The 24,412-nt window shown below is 38.6% G+C and overlaps 1 protein-coding gene across 1 annotated transcript; it reads left to right on the forward strand.

Annotated features, from left to right (window-relative positions):
• Nucleotides 1-40: 40 nt before the first annotated feature.
• Nucleotides 41-23,513, forward strand: LOC145334237 (UNC93-like protein MFSD11). Its single transcript, XM_080179614.1, has 14 exons — nt 41-168; nt 677-753; nt 7,438-7,512; nt 14,971-15,056; nt 15,546-15,589; nt 15,954-16,102; nt 16,566-16,695; nt 17,076-17,156; nt 17,777-17,876; nt 19,135-19,323; nt 19,850-19,920; nt 20,414-20,485; nt 21,517-21,647; nt 23,152-23,513. Exons 1-14 carry the CDS (start codon nt 52-54, stop codon nt 23,210-23,212), a joined length of 1,383 nt encoding a protein of 460 aa, XP_080035740.1. The 5' UTR covers nt 41-51; the 3' UTR covers nt 23,213-23,513.
• Nucleotides 23,514-24,412: the final 899 nt, after the last annotated feature.

The raw sequence follows: 24,412 nt of genomic DNA on the forward strand, positions 1-24,412 counted from the left end.
TTACATTCAAACATTTTTTTTGTTAATTTTCTTTAGTTTTTCAGAATAAAAATGAGGCTAAAATTCACTTGTTTGAAGGGGGATCATATTGGCATTTACAATGTTATATTACTTGGTCTTGGGTTCTGCTTTACTTTTGCTGGATTCAATACTATGGGCGGCATTCAGGTAGGCAGGTTTGGTGATTTATTTACGCTGTTGTTTTCTTGTGTATTTATCCCTTATCCAGACCAAGAAATATGTAATTGGGGATGTATTCTATGTTCCACTATCGGCTATGCCCCTAGAGGTCTCTAGAGTCACTTGAGAAGGGGGAAGTTGTGTTCGATACCTTAATGTTTTATTTTTACTTTTAAAAAGAAAAAGATATTTTTTCTATTTTATTTTTTAAAACAAATTGGGAGTCATTTTTTATGGGCGATTTCTCTTGAGAGGGTGGTGGTACCCTCCCACAAAATAATTATAAACCTTCCCAGGACTTATGAGAAGCTACCATGTAAAGGAGAACCATGACGGTTCAGCAGTTAGCGAGATCCTTAGGTACAAATAGACATGCATCCTATAAATTTATTATGAAAATTATCTTATAACCTAAGATACCTACTTATTTTTCTCTTTTCTCTTTATCTTTTTTCGCACTTTTCTCTTTATTTATCATATATTTTTCTTGTTATAGACATTAGTATTTGAGTCAGCAAAGAACCCGGAGTCTGGTGGTTTTGTCGAGGGGTACAATGGTAATGGATTTTGGAGGTAAATATTTAATACTATTGTAGCGCAGCTACATAATTGTACCTACGTCTGTCACGCCAAAAGCAATGTTAAGTCAGGAAAAGATGGGGCATTAGGCTGTTGATTACACTAGTCCCCAAAGTTTTATCATAATGTTTTCTTATTCATTGATTTAACAACTTTGGGACTTTTATTGAATTTAGATTGGTTGGTTCATTAAGTGTCCAAACGTTTCAACAACTAATTAATATACGGAGGAGGAAAATTTGGGTATTATCATTGGTTATGTACATTAATTTTGCGGCCATTGTTCTATCCCTTTAGATCCCTGCCTAATTGCAGTGTTGCTACTTATGGAAATACTTGTCCTTTTGATGACAACAGGAATTGGTCAACAAAACTAACCTATTTTTCATCTAAATCCTAAAGGATTTACAACTAATTGTATCTAAATTTTATGCCAGTCAAAATGTTAATTATTAACAGTTAAAAATTAATTTTATGATAACTTTATGAATATTGTAAGAAAGAATGATAATTTTTTTTGGAGCCATATCTACTTACCATCCAACAAATAGCCTAACACATGCATATGATTTAAATCAAGCTTAAATTGTAGACCACTTCGTTGAAAGATTTTATTGAACAACAAAACCAAACACTACTTTATTGAGTAGCACAATCGTACAACCACCAAACCAGCCCATTAGCAAAGTAGTTATGCTACTAATTAAAAAAAAACAAGAACTGAGGTGTCATGTCATAGTTTGTTTATTATGAACTTACAAAATCTTGATTTTTAATACATAGTACATGCTTTTTGTTGTTGTAATCGATGTATTATTACTTGGATGTTGCACCAGATTTTCATGTACTCCGATAAAGCTCGTAGCTGGCTATAATAACGATAGGTGGTATTATCCAACCTTTTTACCCTATCCACTCCTACTAGATGAACGGACAGACCAATAAATTAGGTCCATATTTGCATGCTAAATTGACGACAAATCTCCCTTGTCAATATATCCACGTATATCCTATATCCATTGTTGTTGTTGAGTTTGGGCGTTTCAAGTTTTTTATTGTTATTTTACTCAAACCTAGTTTAGGACAATCAAATTCTCCAACCCTTTAAAAATTTCGAATGAAAATATATTTTTAGACAATACGGGTCTTGACAATGGATGTCTTATTACTTGGAATGTTCACCAGAATTATATTTTCTATAATAAAGACTTTGTAGTGGGCTAAAATTACGATACCCTCCCCCCCCCCCCCATTTACCCCGTTCTTCTTCCTGCTACTGGCTAAACGGCCCGACCAATAAATGCAGGGGGAAATTGCAACCTAAATGACAACAATTTTTCTCAAGTTATATCACTTACGTATATTCTACATCCATTTTGATAATTATGGATTTTATTGGTTTCTATAACAAACCAAAAAGAAAAAGAGGCCTTTTTCCCCTGTCGAAGATTTAATTTTTAGTTTTGATCAGTTTAACTTAAGTCTGAGCTTATAGATTCAGAATTAATCTTTTTTTTTCTCTATCAAAGGATCTCGCTAACCATTGAACCGATACAGCTCTCCTAAGCAATGTAGCTTCTCATAGGTCCTGGGAAGGTTTATAGTTATTTTAAGGGTGGGTACAACAACCCTTAAACCCATGCCTACTCTTTTTTTTACTTTTTGAAACTAAAATAAAGAAATGGAAGAGGTGTCGAATTAAAGCCATCATCATCTCAATTACCCAGGCCTCTAGGGGCGTATCCGCTAGTAATATTAAAGACTAATTAATCTACCAAAGTGAAACTAGACTTAATTTATTTTGTGGCCCATTTTATTTTAGATTAGGGACGTCGTGGTATTTATCTAAAATTCAAGAGAAGAAACAAGTTTTCTAAAAAACAAATTACAGATCGTTGCAGATAAACTTTTTTATCCGCTTAAAATTGAGTAAAAAAGGCTGTAAAAGGTTTACATAACAAGGATATCTACATTAAAAGGTAGCGAAGTACTCAGGCAGGACTATATTACACTAGTCCCTAAAGTTTTATAATAATATTTTTGTTCATTGACATAGCAACTTTGGAGACTTTTATGGAATTTTAATTGGTTGGTTAATTAAGTTAAGTGTTAGATTTTAATCGGCTGGTTCATTAAGTTGAAGTTAGGGATGTACATCAATTTATTGGCCATTGTGTTATCCCTACAAAATCAAAATATCAAAATCAAATTATCAAGAATATTTTGAGTACATGATCTCATATCTCATATGACAGCTGAGAAAATGGCAATCGTCAAAATCCAGACAGATTAGTTTGAGCTTTTTAAGGATGCTTTTCTACTATAGTTGCAGTGCTACTTAAAACTAGTTTTCTGCTCAAGAATGTTTTTCTTTATCTTGCTCTTTAGTTAATAAACATTTATTTGATAGTAAATTTATAGTAAAACAAAGTTAATTAGTCACGTCTAAGCATAAATTAAACTCTTTAAATCATTCAATAATAAGTAATGATTAAGCACTTTTGATAGCACTCAAGACTTGCTAGGAAATAAGACAGCAAACGGTCATATTTGCGTTAATGTGCCTATAGAATATTACAAATATAGAGAGAAAGAGAGAATTTTTAATTTAGTGTTCATGGTCAACTCCCTTCTGGAATTTTAATATAATGATTTTAAAAATATAAGGTGTAGTATTTACTCTAATAGCGGAATACAACTTTTCACAATCAGTAAGAGAAGAGATCTTAAATAAATGCTATGCTTTTTTGACCTATACAATATATGTACATACTAGACAAAGATCTAAATTTTGATTTTGTTAAGATTTGGAAGTACAAAGCTACTCTATAATTCCAAATGTCTGTCTACCAGGTCGTATTTCTGAAATGTTTTAGGAGAAACTTTATAATTTAGGCTGATGCTTTGAATAGACGGCTTATTTTAATAAAGTAGCGGAGCTATTCGATAACTTAATTTGAACTTCTGTCAGTTCGCCCGTCTCCTATTTTGGAAATATGATTTTCTTACAAAAGATAAGTGGTTCAGTATTCTTTTTCAAATGTGAATAAACGTTTTACCATATTAAACATCCAATTTATTAAACTACATCTCCAGGCTTTAAATATTCAAGAATATTTAAACTATTCAGCCAATAATCTGAATGTCAATCTTTAACATCAAGTTATATTTTTTCTTTGTTAGTATTTTTTTTTATGCATGTTTAATATTTGTTTAACAAATTTCATTTCTTACTAGCAACCCAAAGAATGTTTGGCAACAAGTCATATCTACTTCTTTATTTAATTGATTTGCTCTTTTATGCAGTTAGCTTCATATTGTGAAAAAAGTTCTAAAATGGGAATTGTAAACCGAAAAAAGACTAATGCTAGTAAAATGCTGTGCACGCTAATCTTTTATCATTCGAATTTGCATTTAAAAGTAGAGAGAGAGAGAGAGAGAGAGAGAGAGAGGGGGGGGGGGGGCAATGAGCTGTTTATTACACTTGTAATGGAATTAATGATAAGGTCTGAAAAAAGGAAGAGATTAGTGCGACGACATTTTTGAGATGAAAAGAAAGTATCTCAGAGAATAAGCATTGACAACACTAGTCCCCAAAGTTCACAATAACGTTTTCTCAATCGTTGGCTTAAAAACTTTAGGAACTTTTGTTAATTTTGATTGGTTGATTCATTAAGTTGAGTGTTCAAACGTTGCAACCACTAATTTTAATCTATAAAAGGGGTAATTTTGTTTATCACCATTGGGAAGTACATCAATTTATTGGCTATTGTCTTATCCCTTTAGATCCCTAGCACGCTCCTCTTTTATTATTCGAGTTAGCATTTAAAAGGAGAGAGGGAAGGGACATTGGACTGTTTATTCCACTAGTCCCCAAAGTTTTACAATAACGTTTTTTAATCGTTGGCTTAACAACTTTGGGGACTTTAGTTAATTTTAATTCGTTGATTCATTTAGTTAAAACGTTAAAACTACTAATTTCAATGTACAGATTTTATTTTGTGTATCATCATTGGGAAGTTCATTTATCGGTCATTGTCTTATCACCATAGATCCCTAGTACGCTCCTCTTTTATGATTCGAGTTTGCATTAAAAAGCTTTATCTTGTAAATATTTTTTTATGTAACTTCTGAATATTGAAAGTACAACCAGTCTATAAATAAATTTATAGGTTGTTGAACTTTTACAAGATTCATTATAATCTAAAGTAGTAGAAATGTTTTTTTTTTATTTTCTAAGAAGCGGATCCATATGGCTTGTAGTTTTTCATTTCTTGGGTAGGTTTTAGGCTATTTTCTGAGCACCTCCACCCTACCCAAAAGGCTAAAGCGAGTCAAAACAAACAGCATTCAAATAGAGAGAAAAAATTTAAATGAATGTAAAAAAATCAAGAGTTGTAATAATAACTATTATTTACTCCAGAAATCATAAACCGAGGAATTAAAAAGATTCACCTTGAAAGCTTATATTACGCATATTGGCTGAAAGACGAAATGAATTTAACTTTCTTTGGTACTCTAAAATTTGTCCATGGTTGTAAATTTCGTAGTAACTTTCATTTTATCATTGTAGATGATCTAAAGTTAGAACTAAATTAATGTACATTTTTAAAAAACTGCTTCAGTTTCAGACAAACTTGGATCATATATCGAAGCGATCGAACTCGACTTCCTTGGTTAGTGATCGATTAAAAATTATTACAATATATTGCCCAAAATTATACTACTTTAAATAATAGAATAAGATGATTATTCTTTAGAAGAACAAAAACAAAATGAACTAATTGTTCGTCCATAGGATGGATCCTTAACCAAAACTTTAAAAAACTATCTGGTCGTAACTAGTTTGAAAATGCAATAAGCCATCTACGCTATAACATATAAAGATAATCGATTGGCCTATAATCCTTTACCACATAAAATAATTAAAACTTGTTTCTAAGTATTTTTGAAATTTAAAAACCTATTTTGATGGATTAAAATAAAATATTTTTTTTTTATCTAAGCTTTGTTAGTTTAGCTCGGTTTTTCTGGGCTTCTTATGATATAATTGTCTTTGGTTTATAATCATTTAAGCTATTAGTGAAAGAAACTAAGGACATTGCTAGTTTGTACAAACCAATCAAGATGGTATAGAAGTAAAATAAGCCAATAAATGATGGAACGCTAGGAACTAGCATAATTTACAGCCCAATGTCCGCTCCCTCCCTGCAAATATAAAAATTCATTTAAAGCTAAAACTTCTAACGATTAAATTTAATAATGTAAACAGGGATCTAAAGGGAAAAGACAATAGCTATGAATAAATTGATTTAAACCCCAATGATTAGACTAAAAAACTTGTTTTAGATTAAAATTAGTGGTTGAAACGTTTGGACACTCAACTTGATATACCAACTAATAACATTTCAATAAAAGTCCCAAGAGTTGTTAAGCCATCGAATGAGAACGTTAATATAACTTTGGGGGCTAGCTCAATGTCTCCTCCCTTCCTCCCTGTAATGTACATAATTTATGGAAACGTACAAACACAGAGACACAATAAGCTTGCAGTAGCTCTGCTTTTGGTAGGCTTTTTCTTATCTAAACTTGTGCTGTTTAAAAAATCATGGTGGCTAGTTGCTGCGCTATTTATAAACATTATTACACTTCTTATTAAAAGCGAAGCTTTTCTATAATAAGGGTCGGTCCGTCCGTCCGTAACGGATAGCTTTTTTTGTTAATTTAGGCATGTTAGAATTGTCCTAACGATTTCAATGATGATTTCTGTAGTAGTTAGGTACGATTTAGAAAGCGTAGCAACTCTATAATCGTTACCAGAATGTCCGTACGTTCATTTTAAACATTTTGTTTTTTTTACTTTTTTTTAACAACAATTTTTTATGTGATAAAATCATCCGATTGATATGATTTTTGGATTACTGATTCCAATTACAATTCGGTACAATATTATAAGCGAAGCAACTCAATAATCATGCCCTAAAAATGTCCGTATGTCCTTAAACAGAATTCTGTATTTAAAAAATTTTGCAACAAATTTACGTATAATTTTGTCAATCTTATTCTTATTTTGTATATTCAGTTCTGACACATGAGTTAATGTTCGTCTGTCATACCGTTTCAGAGCTTCGCTTTTATGGATGTAGTCATCCTTGTTATTATACTTCAATTTAGATAATTTATTAGCACACTGTAACAAAGTTTTGTTGAAATTATTTGACTTTAAGAAGTTTGCCACGCAAATGAAAACTTTCTTTTTGTTTTAAGTTAAAATTAGATTTTAGATCTTCCTGGAATAAACACACACATTTACACACACACACACCCATACACACACATACACACACACACACACACTACCACACACTACCACACACACACACACACATACACACAGATTAACAACTTTGTATTCATAATGTGTTAACAACAAAATAAGTAATGTTACATAAATAGGCAGGGTGCTTATTCTAGAAACATTATAAAAGATCAATTTGATTTTTTGAGTAGTATGTCCTTTTCTGTATCCTGTATTTAAGCAATTTTGCAACAAATTTATGTGCTATTTTGTTTCGACTTACAAATTGATATTCTGCCAATTAAGTTCTGACACAGTTTGTCGTCCTTTCTTCTGAATGTAGGGCTTTGCTTTTATTGATGTTGTCATTATTTTTTTAGTTTGGCCATCAGTTACCTGGCCTTTACCTTTGGGAACATACTGGCACCATCTATTGTAGCTACCATAGGTCCCAGGTAAGTTTTTATCACAGAAAAGGAATACCTTCCAAAACTCCAAGCCAGACTGAGTAGCTTCCATGGAAATTGTGGGTCAGCTTGTAATGTAACACAGCATACACTCAGCTATACGCGAAACTTACCAATCTAAGATTAGCCAAAGCATTCTCAACTCCAATCTCCGTGTGCATCTGAATCCTAACTTCAGAGAATCATGGCTACCTATATACATAAATGCATTACAGAAAAGTATGTTTATTAATTTTTTTAAAGAGATATTTCATGTAAATTGTTGTATATCTCTTTGTATATGTCCATTGAGCACAGAACCCCCCCCCCCCCCTACTTATATTTAAAATAAATTGTAAATAAGAGGGAGTATGGAGGTAGGTTTGTTCCCTATATGCTAACGCCAGTAAGGAGGCACTAATATTGTGGAGCTATCCATTACTGAATATAACCTAACCTAACCAAATGTGGTAATACGACAACCAGACGGACAGGCAGTTTACAGAGTTGCTACGCTGTGACTTATGATAACAAATCCACTGCACTAATCTTATTATATCACCATCTATCCCATGACCGATGTTGACCCCGCTATCTAGCGGTCAAACTGGCCTGCCTAAATGTGGGGAGGGGACTCAAACATGCAACTATCACGCGTCCCTCACGCGCTTATATAACCGGGAGGCGCTGCCTCCCCTTTTACCACCGCTGCCCCCACAGCCTGTCTACCGCCGGGAGCTAAGCCCTAGCGTCCCACACCCCCTTCAAACCCAACCATTGTTATAATCTGTTGTATATATATAGTAAACATTGCTTGTAAATATTATTCAGTTAAATATATAATTTCTGTATGACTAAATCCTGCTAGTTTATTTTGGTAGAATACTTCAAGGCTAGGGCTCGTTGAATCCGAACTCGTTACCCTGTGGGCCGAGAACGCTCGGCTTACCAGAACTTGGTGTCAGCGTGTTTCAATCGAGCCTTACAGAACTAGCCTATTCTACCTCTGATTGGACCCTTTGGCAAGTAAGGGGACAATCAGCCGCCAACTGAGAAGCCAACTGACCCGCGAGACGGCCTTTTTAGGTCGAATTTCCATCATTTTGAACGCAATATGTGGGCCTCTGGCCTACGGCAAGCAGATTTAGCCTGCTAAAAGCGCCAGTTAAGACGCTTTTTCCGTCCCGTGTAGGAGTAGCGCTAGGTGCGCAGCCACGGTAATCGGATAATTTAGCTCAGACGGCTACAGAACTGAGTCTAAATTGGCAAGTGTAGCTGGGACAAGCCCCAGGACACCCAGGCCAAACTTACGAGACAGACAGCTGGGTGCTGGTCTCCTTGAGAAGGCAATGTGTAGCTGCGAAGCTTCAGCACACAAGTAAGCCCTACCACTGTGACGGATAGCAGATTTTGAGCCACAGGCACGGCAGGACGGGACATTCCCTGCCGCTGTCTTCCAGGATTCGAACTTGAGGCGCTGTAGGACGGGCCATTCCCTGCCGCCATTTTCGGGATTCGAACCAGCGGCGCTGTAGGACGGGTCATTCCCTACCGCCGTCACCCCTCTGAACCTTGCAGGACGGACATTCCCTGCTGCCAGTGCTTCCAGAATCACACCTAGAGCTCCTAGTGATAACAACACATCAGTGTGTATAAATGTCAACCAAGTGATAAAAATAAATATAAAATTGTTGACCCAGTGATAATTAATAAGCTCTAGTGATTCGAAGCTACAGTCTAAGCCACCATGGTAAGCGATACCACCATAGCTGCGGTTCGGCCACCACCGAAGTTTCTGCCAACCCCAGCCGAACGGGAGGCCCCCTTGTCTCAAGGGCAGGACCTCCACTTCCCCTGCCATATCAGGGTGAGGTTTCCTACTCCTGACCCTGCCCAGCATGTACAGGTTGATGCCATGATCGATTCTGGCAACCGTGTACCAGGGTCTGCTGTAATTTCTGAACACCTTATGCACGCAATGGGCGTGCAACGCATGTTGATTCCGGACAACACCCAAATCCTGACTGCTAACGAGGAAGGCCAGCCCCTCCAGGTAATAGGAAAATTGAAAGAATTATATATGGCAGTTTCACACACTCTTATCCTCCATCTTTACCACGTGACTGTGGTCCGGAACCTCTCACACCCTCTGAACCTAGGAGGGTATTTTCTCAAGGAGTTCGGAACTAGGCTCTGTTTCGACATGCAACCACCTTGCTTGTGGGTGCGTGGGGAGTTTATCCCACTCCGTGGCGTCCCCATTGACCGGGAGACAGCCGAGAGAGAGTTGAGCTATGAGGGGCCTCTGCCAGGCCCGCTGCCAGGGCAGCCGCGTGTGGTCGAGAAAGGCACGCACTGGGTGGATGCTGCGCTCAACGCCCATAGGGGGACCAACCTACTAGCCATGGGGTTGCCCCCAGTGCCCAAGGTGCCGCGGGAGAACCTGCCAACAACGTTCCCTGAGATTGCCAGCCCTCCAGAACCAATCTTCTCCGCCGACACCTTTATCAACGGCCAGCCGTGTCCACCTGGCCCCCTCTACCTGGGACCTCCAGCCAGTCCACCAGCCAAGCCCGAGTCCAGACCCGTCAAGTCGCGGTCTGATGTACCCGGAGCCACCCTCAACTCCCAGGCCTCAGCCTCTCCCGGCGCCGTGCCCGTCAAGTCGTGGCCGGCTGCCTCCGGAACCATGCATGGCTCCGCTACCTCAGCCTCTCCGAGCGCCGAGCCCGTCAAGTCGCGGCCGGACGCCCACGGAGCCAAGGCTGGACCCAGCACTTTGGCCTCTCCCAGCGCCGAGCCCGTCAAATCGTGGCCGGACGCCCTCGGAGCCACACCTGGCTCCGACACGTCAGCCCCTCCCGAGGCCGAGCCCGTCAAGTCGCGGCCGGTGGGCCCCGGAGCCGAAGCTGGCCCCACACCAGTCACATACAGGCTAAGCGCTGTCACTCCAACTGACGGCCAGCCACCCCAACTACGCACGGCCAAGAGGGTGGTCTTGCCTGGCCGCGGTGTCATGGCGGTCCCTGTCGAGCTAGTCGGCCACCGCACCAAGGATGCCATCCAACTAGCTGCCCCAGAACAGAGGTTTGGGGAGGATCTTGTCATTCCAGAAGGACTGTATGCCCACAGGCCTGGATCCGCCACTGTGTTTCGAGTGCTGGTGGTGAATGAAGGGGAGACGCCCCTTCTGCTGGACGCTGGCCTCCCAGTGGCAGGGGAGCTGGTCAAGCCTGACATTTTAGAGGTTTCTGATAAGCCTCCCCCGAGTCTCCACTCGTTCCAAGAGCCTGCTGAGCCCCCAGACATGCAAGAGTTGTGGGAGGCCCTTGAGATGGAAGACAACGAGTTCATGCGCAAGGACCCCTTGCTCAAGAAGGAGGTTTGGACCCTGCTATCAGAGTACAGGGACGTCTTCTCCAACTCTACCCCCGGCTGCACCGATATAGTTGAGCTGCAGCTGCGCCTCAAGCCAGGGACCCAGCCTATCCGCCAGAGATTTAGAGATCTGAACCCGCGGCAGGAGGCTGAGCTGGAGAAACAATTGGACACCTGGCTACAGGAGGGAGTCATAGAGCCGTCAGACTCCGCCTGGAGCAGCCCCCTGGTGCCCATCAAGAAGAAGGACGGGAGCACCCGCTGGGCCGTCGACTACAGAGCCCTCAACAAGTGCTTGGAGCTGGATAGCTACCCTCTGCCCAGGATCCAGCAGCTGGTAGAACGAGCTGGAGGGCACCGCGTCTACAGTGCCCTAGACGCGGTGGCCGCTTACTACACCATCCGTGTGTCCGAGGACAGCCGGCCCTGCACCGCCTTCACCACCCCCAGAGGCTTGTATCAATGGAAACGGATGCCCTTTGGCCTGGCTACAGCACCATCTGTCTATTCTAGATTCATTGCAGGGGTCCTAAACCCACTAGGCACAGCCAACCTCCAGTCATACCTTGACGACGTCCTGACCTTCCACCAGGACACCTGGGCCCACCTGGCTAGGCTCCGAGAGGTCTTGGAAGCCCACCGCAGGGGAGGAATCCGCCTCAAGCCAGCTAAGACTAAGCTGTTCCGAGCCAAAGTGGATTATCTGGGCCACACCCTCAGCCGTGAGGGGATAGCCATGCAGGAGGATTATATTGACCGCATCTTGGACTGGCCGGCCCCCAGCACCCCCAAGGACTTGCTGGCGCTTCTGGGGTTCTTTGGATACTACCGCCTGTTCATCCCAGAGTATGCCGACCTCACCTACGAGATGAATCGGCAGAAGACGGCCAAGACCCTAACCTGGACACCTGAGATGGAAGCCCAGCTGCTGCAGCTCAAGGACAAGTTCCGTCAAGCCCCCATCCGAGCGCCGCCCAGGTTTGACTTGCCAGCGGTATTCCAGCTCACCACAGATTTCAGCAGCCGCGCCATCTCTGCCATTTTGAGCCAATGCCAGGACGGCAAGGAGAGGCTGATTGCCGCCGTGGGGCGCAAGACAACCGACCCCGAGACTCGCTACCCGTCCTGGAAGGGAGAGATGGCCGCCATTATGTATGGAATCCGGAAATTCCACGGCATCTTGTCCTACCGCAGCTTCCAGGTCAACACTGATTCCTCAGCCTTGCTGCAGATGAAGTCACTGAACACATCCACAGGAATGGTGGCCCGCTGGCAAGAGGAGCTAGCGGCCCTAGACTTTACTGTCTGCCACCGTCCTGGCACCCAGAACACCAACGCTGACGCCCTCAGCCGCCGGGAGGACGCCAACATGCCAACGGCCAGCGCCGAAGAATTAGCAGAGCAGGCTGAGTATCTCCATAACTTTTGCCAGCTAGGGGAGCCCGCAGCCAGCCGGCCCCTTGCCGTCCGACTGGACCCAGCTAGAGTACTAGAAGCCCAGACACAAGACCCCCTCCTGCTCCGTGTCCGCCAGTGGGTGGCTGATGGCAGAGCCCCAACCAAGGCTGAGCTGCGCAGCAAGGACCGAGACGAGCAGCAGTACGCCAGCCGCTTCTCAGCCCTGGGACTTGACGAGCATGGTTGCCTCACCACAACTGACCAGACCCTGACAGGGGAGCGGACAAGATACCTGCTGCCTTCGGCCCTCCAGCAGGACGCGTTCTTTCTGGCCCATGGGACCCCCATGGCCGGACACTTTGGGATGGACGCGACCATCGCCCGTGTGGCCATGCACTTCTGGTGGCCCAACCTGGCCCGTGACGTCCGCCTGATGGTTCAGACTTGTCCTGAATGTGTCCAGAAGGTTACCAAGGAGAGGTTGAAGCAAGGGATACATGTACCCTCCCGCCAGGGGTATCCACAGCAAGTCCTGTTTATCGACCTGGTGGGGCCGCTGCCAGAGACCCCAGCTGGGAACCGCTACATCCTCACCTGCCAAGATGGGTTCAGCCGGTTTGTCAGCCTCTACGCCATCCCCAACAAACGCACCCTCACGGTAGCTGAAGCCCTGCTGCACCGCCACCTGGCCACGTTTGGATGCCCTCTGAAGATCCACTCCGACAATGGGATGGAGTTCACCGGCCAGGTATTCCAGGAACTGGCCTCCAGACTTGAGATTGGCCTGACACATCCACCACCCTACAACCCACAGTCCAACCGAGTGGAAAGGTTCCATCGGACGCTCAATACCGGCATGCGCCTGTTCTTAGACAGAGACGACAATAACTGGGAGCCTCACTTGCCTGCCATTGCCTTCGCCTACAACACCAAGGCCTGCAGATCTACCGGCGTGACCCCGTTCCTGGCCTTCTTTGGGAGAGAGGCCAAGCTTCCGGTGGACATGGTGCTCCGGCTGCCAGAAACAGAGTATGCCTCGGTCCCAGCCAACGTTCAAGCCCTCCTGCAACGTTACTATGCAGTGTACGATGCCATCCAGCAGAAGGAGGAGGGAGCCATCCGGAGGAGCGCGGCAGCCTACGAAGGCACGGCCAAGTATGAGGTTGGAGACTTGGTCTGGTACCTGGCCCCCCGCCTGGTGCCAGGAAAGGCAGCCAAAATCACCAAGAGATGGACTGGCCCCTGGAAGGTAGTGAGGAAAGCTACAGAAGTCCATTATGTCATCAAACCTGCCTCTCCAATAGCCAGGATCTCGGAAGTTACCGCGCATGTAGGCCGACTGCGCAAATACACGGGAGATGTGACTGCCCACCAGATTCCAGCAGACATTCAAGTTGATGTGGACGGCGACAAGGATGCCACCGAGCTGCCGGTTGGAGCGGCGGCGCCCGCAGCTAGCGACCCAGGACAGTTCCCAGTGCACCAGCCGGCCGCAGCTGCCCCACAGCCCAGCAGCCAAGACCGTGACCCAGTAGAAGAGAACCTGCAGGAACAACCCAACGAACCACCGCCACCGCCGCCAGTTCCAGAGCCACCCAGAGATGCCATCTGGAATCCTGCCGTCGCCAACCCCCGTCTCGAAGCCAACCAGGAGCTGACAATGCTGATATCCAACCACAGCCAGACTGAGCAACGAGTGTCCCGTGGAGCCTGTGTAGCCAGAGCTGTCCTCCATCGAGCTGTGCCCCAGGAAGAGCCTGTCCTGCGCAGACATAGGTTGTCGTATCCCCAGGTTCAAGGCCTGGTGGCTCAAGAGCCCCGCAACCCTTGAAGGGGAGGTTGTGGTAATACGACAACCAGACGGACAGGCAGTTTACAGAGTAGCTACGCTGTGACTTATGATAACAAATCCACTGCACTAATCTTATTATATCACCATCTATCCCATGACCGATGTTGACCCCGCTATCTAGCGGTCAAACTGGCCTGCCTAAATGTGGGGAGGGGACTCAAACATGCAACTATCACGCGTCCCTCACGCGCTTATATAACCGGGAGGCGCTGCCTCCCCTTTTACCACCGCTGCCCCCACAGCCTGTCTACCGCCGGGAGCTAAGCCCTAGCGTCCCACACCCCCTTCAAACCTAACCATTGTTATAATCTGTTGTATATATATAGTAAACATTGCTTGTAAATATTATTCAGTTAAATATATAATTTCTGTATGACTAAATCCTGCTAGTTTATTTTGGTAGAATACTTCAAGGCTAGGGCTCGTTGAATCCGAACTCGTTACCCTGTGGGCCGAGAACGCTCGGCTTACCAGACAAATACTATCATAATATAGAAATTCGGCTTCTGTCTTTAAGGGCTTTCCGCGGGAAAGTGTTCATAATAAGATGCTAAAATAGTTATTTATCGCATCGTATTATAGACAGCTTTCCGCGCACATTCAAATAAAAATTCTAAGATTAAAACCAGTTTTGTTAGCCCTAGGAACCGAATGCCCTGGCCAATAAAACGGGTATTAATTCTATGATATTATTTTAATATTCGTGGATTGTCTGTGTTATTTTACTATAAATGATTTTTCAGTTTGGATGAGAACCGGTTGTAATCCAGCGGATATTTATCGGTTTCGCAGCCATACTGAAAAAAATTTGTTTTTCAGTAACAGTGTTTTCATTTTAGGGCAACCCTAGTGGTATCGAGTTTAAGCTATGTATTCTACATTCTGCAGCTGTTAGTTCTGAATGATGGCCTCCTTTATTTTGCTTCAGGAATAACATTTTTTTGTATTTCTAAAAATACTTTTATTAGAGAAGGTTATGTGAATATAGTGATCGAGGAAATTGTTTCGTCAATTTAGGATCCTAATATAAAATTCAGTTATTGGTCAGTTGGTTTATCCCTTAGAAGGAGAGGGGATGAGGTAAAGGGGGTGGATGAGTGGTATCGTTATTTTAGCCAGCTGCGATTATAAATTTATTTATATGAAAATCTGGTACAACATTAAAGTAATAATACATCGCTTGACTGAACAATAACATTTGAGCCGTTATAAATATTTAATTTTATTATAATCATTGATAAATTAATAACACAAAGCTTACGACAGCATTTACATTGTTACTGCGCTACTTAATGTATTCATTGCCTTGATTATCATTTTTATTTCCAACGATTTTTTAATTCCTAAATTATTTCAAATAAAATTAATTTTCTCTCAAAATTTAAAAAAATAATTTTACATGTTATTTTGCGCACAGTGGTTCTTGGTTTGGGCTCAGCACTGTATTGGACAGCCCAAGTTAGTTATTTCTTCAGTTTTTTTTTATAGAGCAGCTTCCCTTTTCTTTGTTAAATAGATTATCTACTATTTTCAGCTATACCATTAGATGCCTTCAGGGAACACTCGATGGAAGAAGGGGTTGGATAGGCGATCCATCACTTTTTTAGTTTTTGAAGGATAGGACAATTTTTTGGGGGGATATTTTCTAGGATATATTGGGAGAATGGTACTCTAATTGTGTTAAACCTTGACTTGTTCCAAAACAGTTATCCCCACCCAAGGATCTCAATGATCAAATTTCATAATTGATTATACTGTTCAATCCTTATATACTACATACTAGGTATGAATTGTTCTTTTAAAAATTAAATTTTTGTATCAGGGCAATTTTCTGGCATTAAATTCGACCGAGAGTACAATTGCTAGAAACTCTGGCATCTTCTGGGCAATGTTTGCCTCTAGTGGCATCATTGGCAACGTCATTGTGTACACTCAGTTTAGAGGCAAAGAGTTTATTGATACTAATACGAGGTAAGCTACTCATAGAATTTTAGGCTATCACAAACACAAAATAAAATATTTCTGAACCATCATTTTTGGTTAGTTGCTTGAAATAGGAAAAAAAAATAGCGTTAATTCAATCTACAACTATTTCTTCTCCCATAATAGTTAAAAATACCAAAGACAGAATTTCACAAATACTTATTGGATAAAAGATTAATTTATCATACATTGTCATATTCCTATACCCTTAGAAAAAGTTATGACATATCTAATGACCATGGACAAGGAACGAGGATTCTGACAAAAAAGTGAAAATTTCCCCACCACCCACTTCCTTCTTCCTTCCCCCTTCGTACCCACTTCCCCTTAGTTACATAACAAAACATCAACATTACACCAAAAAATATCCAAATTTTTTGTAATTTCAAATTGTATTTATTTGCAGAATCACGGCCCCTGTCTATGATATAATCGTCGCTGTTTTGTTTAGAAATATAGTGGGAGGGGTGCTGATTGGACTGGGGGGTGCCGCCACCCTTGTGATGTTGGCCCTGGCGCCCCCAGGTGGTGAGCCTGATGGTACAGATAATCAACAAGAAGAAAAGAAGGGTCCTATTAAGGTAAAATTTCATCCTTTGAAGAGTTAACTGATGAAAATAAAAGTAGTTAAGAGAATTAGAAGTTGTTTGTTTGCCTGCCTGTTTGTTTGTAAACTACGATCTAGCTAACCGGTATGGTTCTCCTTCAAATAGGTTCATGAAAGGTTCCTAATTTTTTTGGTGAGGGTATACACTTCCAAGAGAAATCACCCCTGTGAAAAAATTTCCTCTCCTTTTTTTACTTTAATTTACCCTGTTGCCCCTAGAGGCCTCTAAGAGGCGTAGTCGCTAGTTAGAAATAGAGAAATTGGTTCTTAAACGAGAAATCCCCCACCCAGTTATTATTCTTAAAAATTTGTTTATAGTTAACATTTAAAACTAACTTATATCTTATGTTTCAGGCACTGAAAGATTCTGGAAAACTGTTATTGACACGAGACATGCTCCTATTGGCCTTTACATTCTTTTATACTGGTTTACAGGTTTATGAATATAATATAATCTAAACACAATGAAAGGTTTCGTGATTATCTGTCATTCATAATCATAGAACTCTACTTTGTTTATATTTGTTATGACCACTGAACATTTTTTCTATATCTCACTTTATCTTTTTTTTGTGTTTTTATTACTCATACATAGATGTTGTCATTCTTGATTTCCTTCAAGTTTAAAATATTAATGTTTTGATTTTATGTATAGTAGTAGAGTTAATGTTTGTTAAGATCTTGGCAACAACTGAACCGATTTAATTAAGCCACTAGAAAGTCACAATGCATTACATGTATTGCACAAGCAACGAAAAAATAAGAAGTTATTTTTATTTCTGCTTAAAAAAGGCATTAAGAAAAGGTTAAGATATTTAAAGCAGAAGAAAGCGCTATAGATTAATTAAACCATTGAATCTACCCCAGGAATAAGGTATAACCATTAAGGGAATTAAATCAAAATTAATATTTGGGGGGCAGGTGTAGAGGTCGTCAATTCTACTAAGCGTTTACCCTCAACAATAGCTAAAATTACGTATAGGTTTCCTAATTGTTTTTGAATTAATTTTGTTTTTGGTATAAGCTGAATTTACATTAAGTTTGTACTTTTTTAGTTAAATATTTGGTCTGCTGTGTACAATACCTGTCTTGGATTTACCTCAAATTTTGGGGATGAAAGAAAGGGACTGGCAGTCATTAGTGGCATTTTTATTGGTAAGTTGTTAGAAATACAATAGGAGAGGGAATTATTAAAATGGAAGATCACTGGTAAGTTATTGATAGTAAAACATTCAGTCAAAGAATAAATTCAAAATTAATTCTAAAAATGGTAAATAGGGTAGATGAAGGCTAGGTATTATCAGTAAGGTTTTGTTTTATTTTGAAGAAATTAAAGAAAGTAAAATTTTGCTTATTGGTCAAAAAATAACACAGGTATCATCTTTTTACCCATAATCATACCTTTATCTATGGAATTAACTATTTTTAGTAGCGAAGCTACTCTATAATTCACAATGTCCGTCCGTCCGTCCGTCTGTCCGTCCGTCCGTCTGTCCGTCCGTCTGTCCGTCCGTCCGTAATTAATGAATTGGGGGAAACGTGATTTTCTCGGCTCCTATAAAAGATAGAGAGCTGAAATTTTTTGACAACATTCCCATCATTAAGGAGCACAATTAACTATAAAATATCAATGGCGGTCGGACTGCTTTTTAGCAGGTTTTAGGCTATTTTTTATATTTTCCAAATTTTCCCCATATCTTTGGTGTTTATGGTCCGATTTTCAAAATTTTTTCAGTTAAAGATATCAAAATTAAATTTCCCGTCATTTGAAGAAAACAACAACAACGGTCAGACTGCCTTTTTGCAGGTTTTTGGCTATTGTTATATTTTTCACATTTTTCCTCATATCTTTGGTGTTTATGGTCCGATTTTTGAAATTTTTTCAGTTAAAGATATCAAAATTAAATTTCCTGTCATTTGAAGAAAACAACAATGACTGTCAGACTGCCTTTTTGCAGGTTTTTGGCTATTTTTGTATTTATCACATTTTTACCCACATCTTTGGTGTTTATAGTCCAATTTTCAAAAATTTTTCAGATAAAGATATTAACATTAAATTTCTGGTGTTTTAAGAAAAGAAACAATGGCGGCCAAACTGCCATTTAGCAGGTTTTTGGCTATTTTTATATGTTTGACATATTTCCCCATATCTTTGGTATTTTTGGTCCAATTTTAAAACTTTTTTGCATTAACAGTTTCAAATTTTTTTCCCCCATTGTTATGTGCATCTAGTATGTAATTTACTTTAACCGTCTTCATCATACAAAATAAAACAAGGTTTCGTGTTTATTTTCTCCAATAAATCTATTCTTGATTTTAATAAATACACTTTAAATCTACTTCTACGTATTCCCATTCACAATTTTTTGTGCTTCGCTACTTATGGATGTTGTCATCCTTGTTTGTTTTTCAGGTCTTGGTGAAGTTTTGGCGGGCGGAGCTTTTGGAATATTTGGACAATTTTTGAGCATTAAAAGAAAAACTCCAATCATCATACTCGGCTTTGTTTGTTGTATAACTGCTTACATTCTTATTTTCATTAATATTCCTAAAGAATCTCCGTTTGGTGAGACTGATATCATTGAACATGTTAGTTTTATAGGTAAGATTTAATGGTGCTTATACACAATGTGCCTCTTGAGCACTGGTAACTTTGAATCAAGTGAAAATAAGGGGAATGGGGTATTTTCTTAACTCCTGCAGAGGACTTGACCCTGCGAGGCTTATTCCTGCGGTGCCATAACTCTGTGTTGCTACACAGCACCCAATTTAACCTAACCTAACCTAAAGTAATAAACAAACAAATTATCATCTTCTTATTTTCCATTTATTTGAAAAATAATGGGGAGGTGGTGTTATAAGTCCTGAACAAGGTACTTCTGTGAAATGTCCGATTTAATAATTAGCTACATTTTTACTTCGTTATGTCCGTAAATCAGTAGTTCCGTTACTACGTCAGAGCTTTTTACTGTCATATTTCATCTAAAGTTATCATTATTAAGAGGTTTTGTGAATATTCTATATCTCCTAAGTCTGACAGCAAGCAGGCACGCTATCATTGACGATATTGCCATGGGCAATAATTATGAAGATAGTAAACATACATATTTAATCTAATATGGATTTAGAGCCTAACAAGTATGTGGCGATAGTTGCCAGTTTTTTCCTTGGATTCTCTGATGCTTGTTTTAACACTCAGGTATACTATTTTTACAACAAACATGAAAATAATCATATTTTACCCATCCTTGGACTGTTTTTACCCAGCTTATACCATCAACGAAATTTATTTGGAAAAAAATCGCGAAACCTTTGGGTGCAAAACAAAGTAGAATTGACGACCTTTTAATTCTGCCCCCAAATATTTTTTTATTTCGCTTATTGGCTATACCTTATTCATGGTTTTCATCAAACTACAAATATTTATTTAAATTTATCAAACAACTAGATTTAAAAAAACACATTTGATTTTCCTTCACTTTTTTTGTCAATGTGATTTATACTAAATTTTCATTGTAGATAAACTCACAAACATTGCTTGATTCATATTCATCGGTCATCAGAAGAAAACAATTTTCCCTGTCCCCATATATATTTATATTTTTCTACAGATATTAGGAAATGGAAATTGGACGAATTTTAGGATAACTATTTACAATTTTGATTTTATTCTGATTTTAATCAATTTTTAGATCTTATCCCTTCTTGGAGATGTTTACAAGAAAGATTCCACCTCTGCCTTTGCTATCTACAAATTCTTCCAGGTTTGCAAATATATTGAGTTTTTATTATTGAAAAGGGACTAGGCACGAACAAAAGCAAGTGATGTTCAGCACCCTTACAGCAGGGATGTTTCAAATTTCATAGTAAAAAATTCATGCTGCTGTTAAACATAGTTTATTGAATGACATTAGAAAATCGTAGCCAATGTTTTATGAAAGAAATGGCTTGCAATTTTTCTCCGAGAGGTATTATTTCTTTAGTTGTGTTCGAAGTGTAGAAAAAATTAATAATATTATCAAATATCAGTTATCAATTGTCTAACTAAGAAACAATTAAAAACAATTTTTTAGCTGTTTTTACTCTTCTATTATCATTCTTTATACATATATCTTTTCATATAAATACATTTTAAAGCTCTTAAACTATTTTGACTCACGCCAGGCTACAATTGATTCAAGACAAAAGTAAGTGCCGAGCTCTGGGACCTATTTATGGTGAAATTAGACATAAAACCATGATGATTCCAGGTAAAACCAAAATATTTCAGCGGGATCTTTTTGAGAAAATTAGATTTGAAAATTTCAAGTTCAATTTTCACCCACTAGGAGTTGCCGCATAATCATGACAAGAAAAGAAAAGATTATTTATTTAAAATTTTGAACAACTTTGCTTTTATGAAGTCTTTCATAAAACCTCTCTATATACGATTTATTTAAGGCTGAATTTCCGTGACCTTAGCAAAGCAACTCATACAAATGGCCATTAATTAACTCCCTTCAGAAGTGGTTTTATGAAGAAGATTATAAAAGCAAAGTTGTTTAAAATTTTAAATAAATAATCTTTGATTTTCTTGTCATGATTATGCGGCAACTCTTAGGGGGTGAAAATTGAACTTGAAATTTTTAAATCTAATTTTCTCAAAAAGATCCCGCTGAAATATTTTGGTTTTATCTGGAATCATCATGGTTTTATGTCTAATTTCAGCATAAATAGGTCCCAGAGCACGGCACTTACTTTTGTCTTGATTCAATTGTAGCCTGGTGTGGACTGTTTATTTTTTAAAATTTTCTAGGTTGCAGCTACATGTATAGCTTTCTGGTACTCGCCTGTTATCCATCTTCACTGGCAGCTGTTGATAGCAACTATTTTCTGTACCCTTGGCTCCATCTCTTTCATTGTTGTCGAAGTTTTTAACAATAACAAGTAAGTTTAACTTAAACTTTTAATGGGTATTTTAGGTTTAGCGAAGGTGTCGGGTTAGAGTATTGATCAGGGTCCGTTTTATTTTATAGTCCATGTCAGAAAATACTCCATCTGGAATTGATACTATTTCTTATTTTTCTATGTTAATGCTTATGTTTTTATTTCAGTGTTTATTCAATTTTGCAACCTTTTGTAAATTTTCATAAAAACTGTAATTAACTGGTTTTCATTATATACGGAATAAGACTGGTGAATACTAGGTCTATATAACAAGAACCTAAAGCCACAAAAATTGTCATTTGCAGTTTTGTATCCCAACCATTTGTATTTATAGTGACAACATTAAACCAATGAAAACGGCAATAAAAATCTGCACTGTTGCAATTGCTGTGCTTCTTTTTACTCGGCGACATGGACTTATTTTCAGGGATTTTAGTTAATTCAAATTATGTTGGCTTGTGGTTTTTTTCTCAAAATTACCCAACAATATGGAACAATCTCATACATATTGCCTTAAAGAACATAATATAAACACTAATAAAGCACGTTCTTTCATAGGTTGGCCATAATTTGTTACACGACTTGGGGGGTAATTTTATAAATCATGATTGGTTGGTACAATTTTTTCCCTTAAATAATTGTAATCTAATGAAAAGCATAAAATATTTATTAAAATTTGGGTTGTGCATTATCTTACTCCTTAATACTCTTGAACTTATCTTAAAAGATAAAAAAAACTCTGTAAATGTTCGATTAAGTTCTTTGATATTAGTTATTGGCTAGACTTTATTGACGATTTGAGTAGATTAAGATAAAGGAAAGAATTTTTTATCTTTTAAGTATCTCTATAGTCTATGCTTTTCCAGAGTTTGTTTTAAAAAATAATTATCCCTTTACTCGTTGCAAGCACATTGCCTTTAAGTATTAATAAAGGAATATGTTTTTATTTGGGTTGGACAAAAACTTACATAATTTACAGGGATCTTAATGGATAAGACAATGGATGATAAATTAATGGACATCATCAAAGATGATAAAATAATTAATCCTTTTGTAGACCAAATGTACCCATTACCCAATATTTTACAGCTAAAGAAAAAAAATAACTCAACTCAGGGAGGGAGCATTGTGTTGTTTATTACATTAGTCCCCAAAGGTTTATAATGACGTTTTCTTATTCGTTGGCTTTACAACTTATGGGACTTTTATAAAATTTTGATTAGTTTGTTCATTCGGTTTATTGTCCATACGTTTCAACCATTAATTATTTTTTTTCAGAAGAGGTAATTTTGTGTATCTTCATTGGGGATGTACATCAATTTATAGACTATAGTCTTTCCCTTTTAGATCCCTGATACCAACTACCTCTGAAAGCGATACCCCGATTTAAAGAAAAATAGACTAAAACCTACCCAGTTCCAATATACCAATCTTTGACGATATATTTTCTCAAACATTCAGATCTTACTATGAGTTTTTAATAATTATTTTGTCTTATTTTTAGATTGGATGCAGTCAAGAAAGAAGGACAAGGTAGCGAGAATCCAGCTTATACTTCAAATTAACAAATCATTTAAAATTCATTGGTATTTGTTTGATTTGATAAAAAGATCAATTAATAATTTTTCATTTTGTATAAAAAATTCTAAAATACTTTGGTTCACTATTCAAGTACAAAATACTGGTTCTTTTTTTATTATTTCTAAAAATGACCTTTTTAATTTGATGTTCAAATTTTGACTATTTGTTATCTAAATCGAAATTTTTTTGACGAAAGTATGTTCTCTAAATTTGTTTATGTATTCAATATAATATGTATTACAAAACTTGTGTGTGATAAATAGAAAATAAATTCATTACATTCAAGTATTTAATTAATTAACGTGAATAGTAGGAAGGGAAGTCCATTAAGTCATACAGCGAAGAGCCTAAAAAATTATTTCTATTTTTTTTGGCAATTTTTTCTAAGAGGGTGGTTATAAACCAACCAATAACCTATGAGAAGCTGCATTGCAAAGTTCAGCGGTTAGCCAGATCCTTCAGATCAGACACACACACACAGATCCTGTTAGTATTATATAAGGATTAGTTCCTTAAATATTTTTTATATAAAAATTAGTTTCATTACTTATGTGGAGTTTTTCTTTCTCAGGGAATTTAATCACCTAAGTACCCCTTAAGAATAGTATATAATATACCTTATTTCCAGCTAAATGCCCATCTTTGTAAGCCACAGGCGCAGCCTAAATAGTTATATAAAAAGCGTACAGAAAACTTTTACTGTCCTTGACATTAATCTTCTCAATTAAGTTTTTATATTTCCTACATAGTGTTCATTTTTTTTTATCCGTATGCAAAGTAGGAAGGCGTTGAATAACTGTATGTTCACGGGGTAGTGAGTTTTGAATATCAGCCAATATCATCGGAAATAAAGACAGATAAAAAAGTAGTGGTTGAAACGTTTTGACACTCAACTTTATTAAACCAACCAAACAAATTCAGTCCCCAAAGTTGTTAATCCAATGAATAAGAAAACATTTTATGAAGCTGTGGGGACTAGTATAATAAACAGCCCAATGTCCCTTCTCTCCCTAGCTAATAGACAATTATGTTTTAGTGAATCTACCTATTTAACTTCATGTCATAAATATATCAGTCACAGCCCATAACCACTTCTTCGGTATGTTAGACTGCTCTTTAGCCGCTGTAAGTGTTACTGGCTTTGTCCTCAAATAAACTTTTTTACGCCAATTTTCGTATAATTA

This window comes from Acartia tonsa, chromosome 12 (assembly GCF_053477335.1).
Source record: "Acartia tonsa isolate MP-2025a chromosome 12, ASM5347733v1, whole genome shotgun sequence".
In the NCBI taxonomy this organism is placed as follows: Eukaryota; Metazoa; Arthropoda; class Copepoda; order Calanoida; family Acartiidae; genus Acartia; species Acartia tonsa.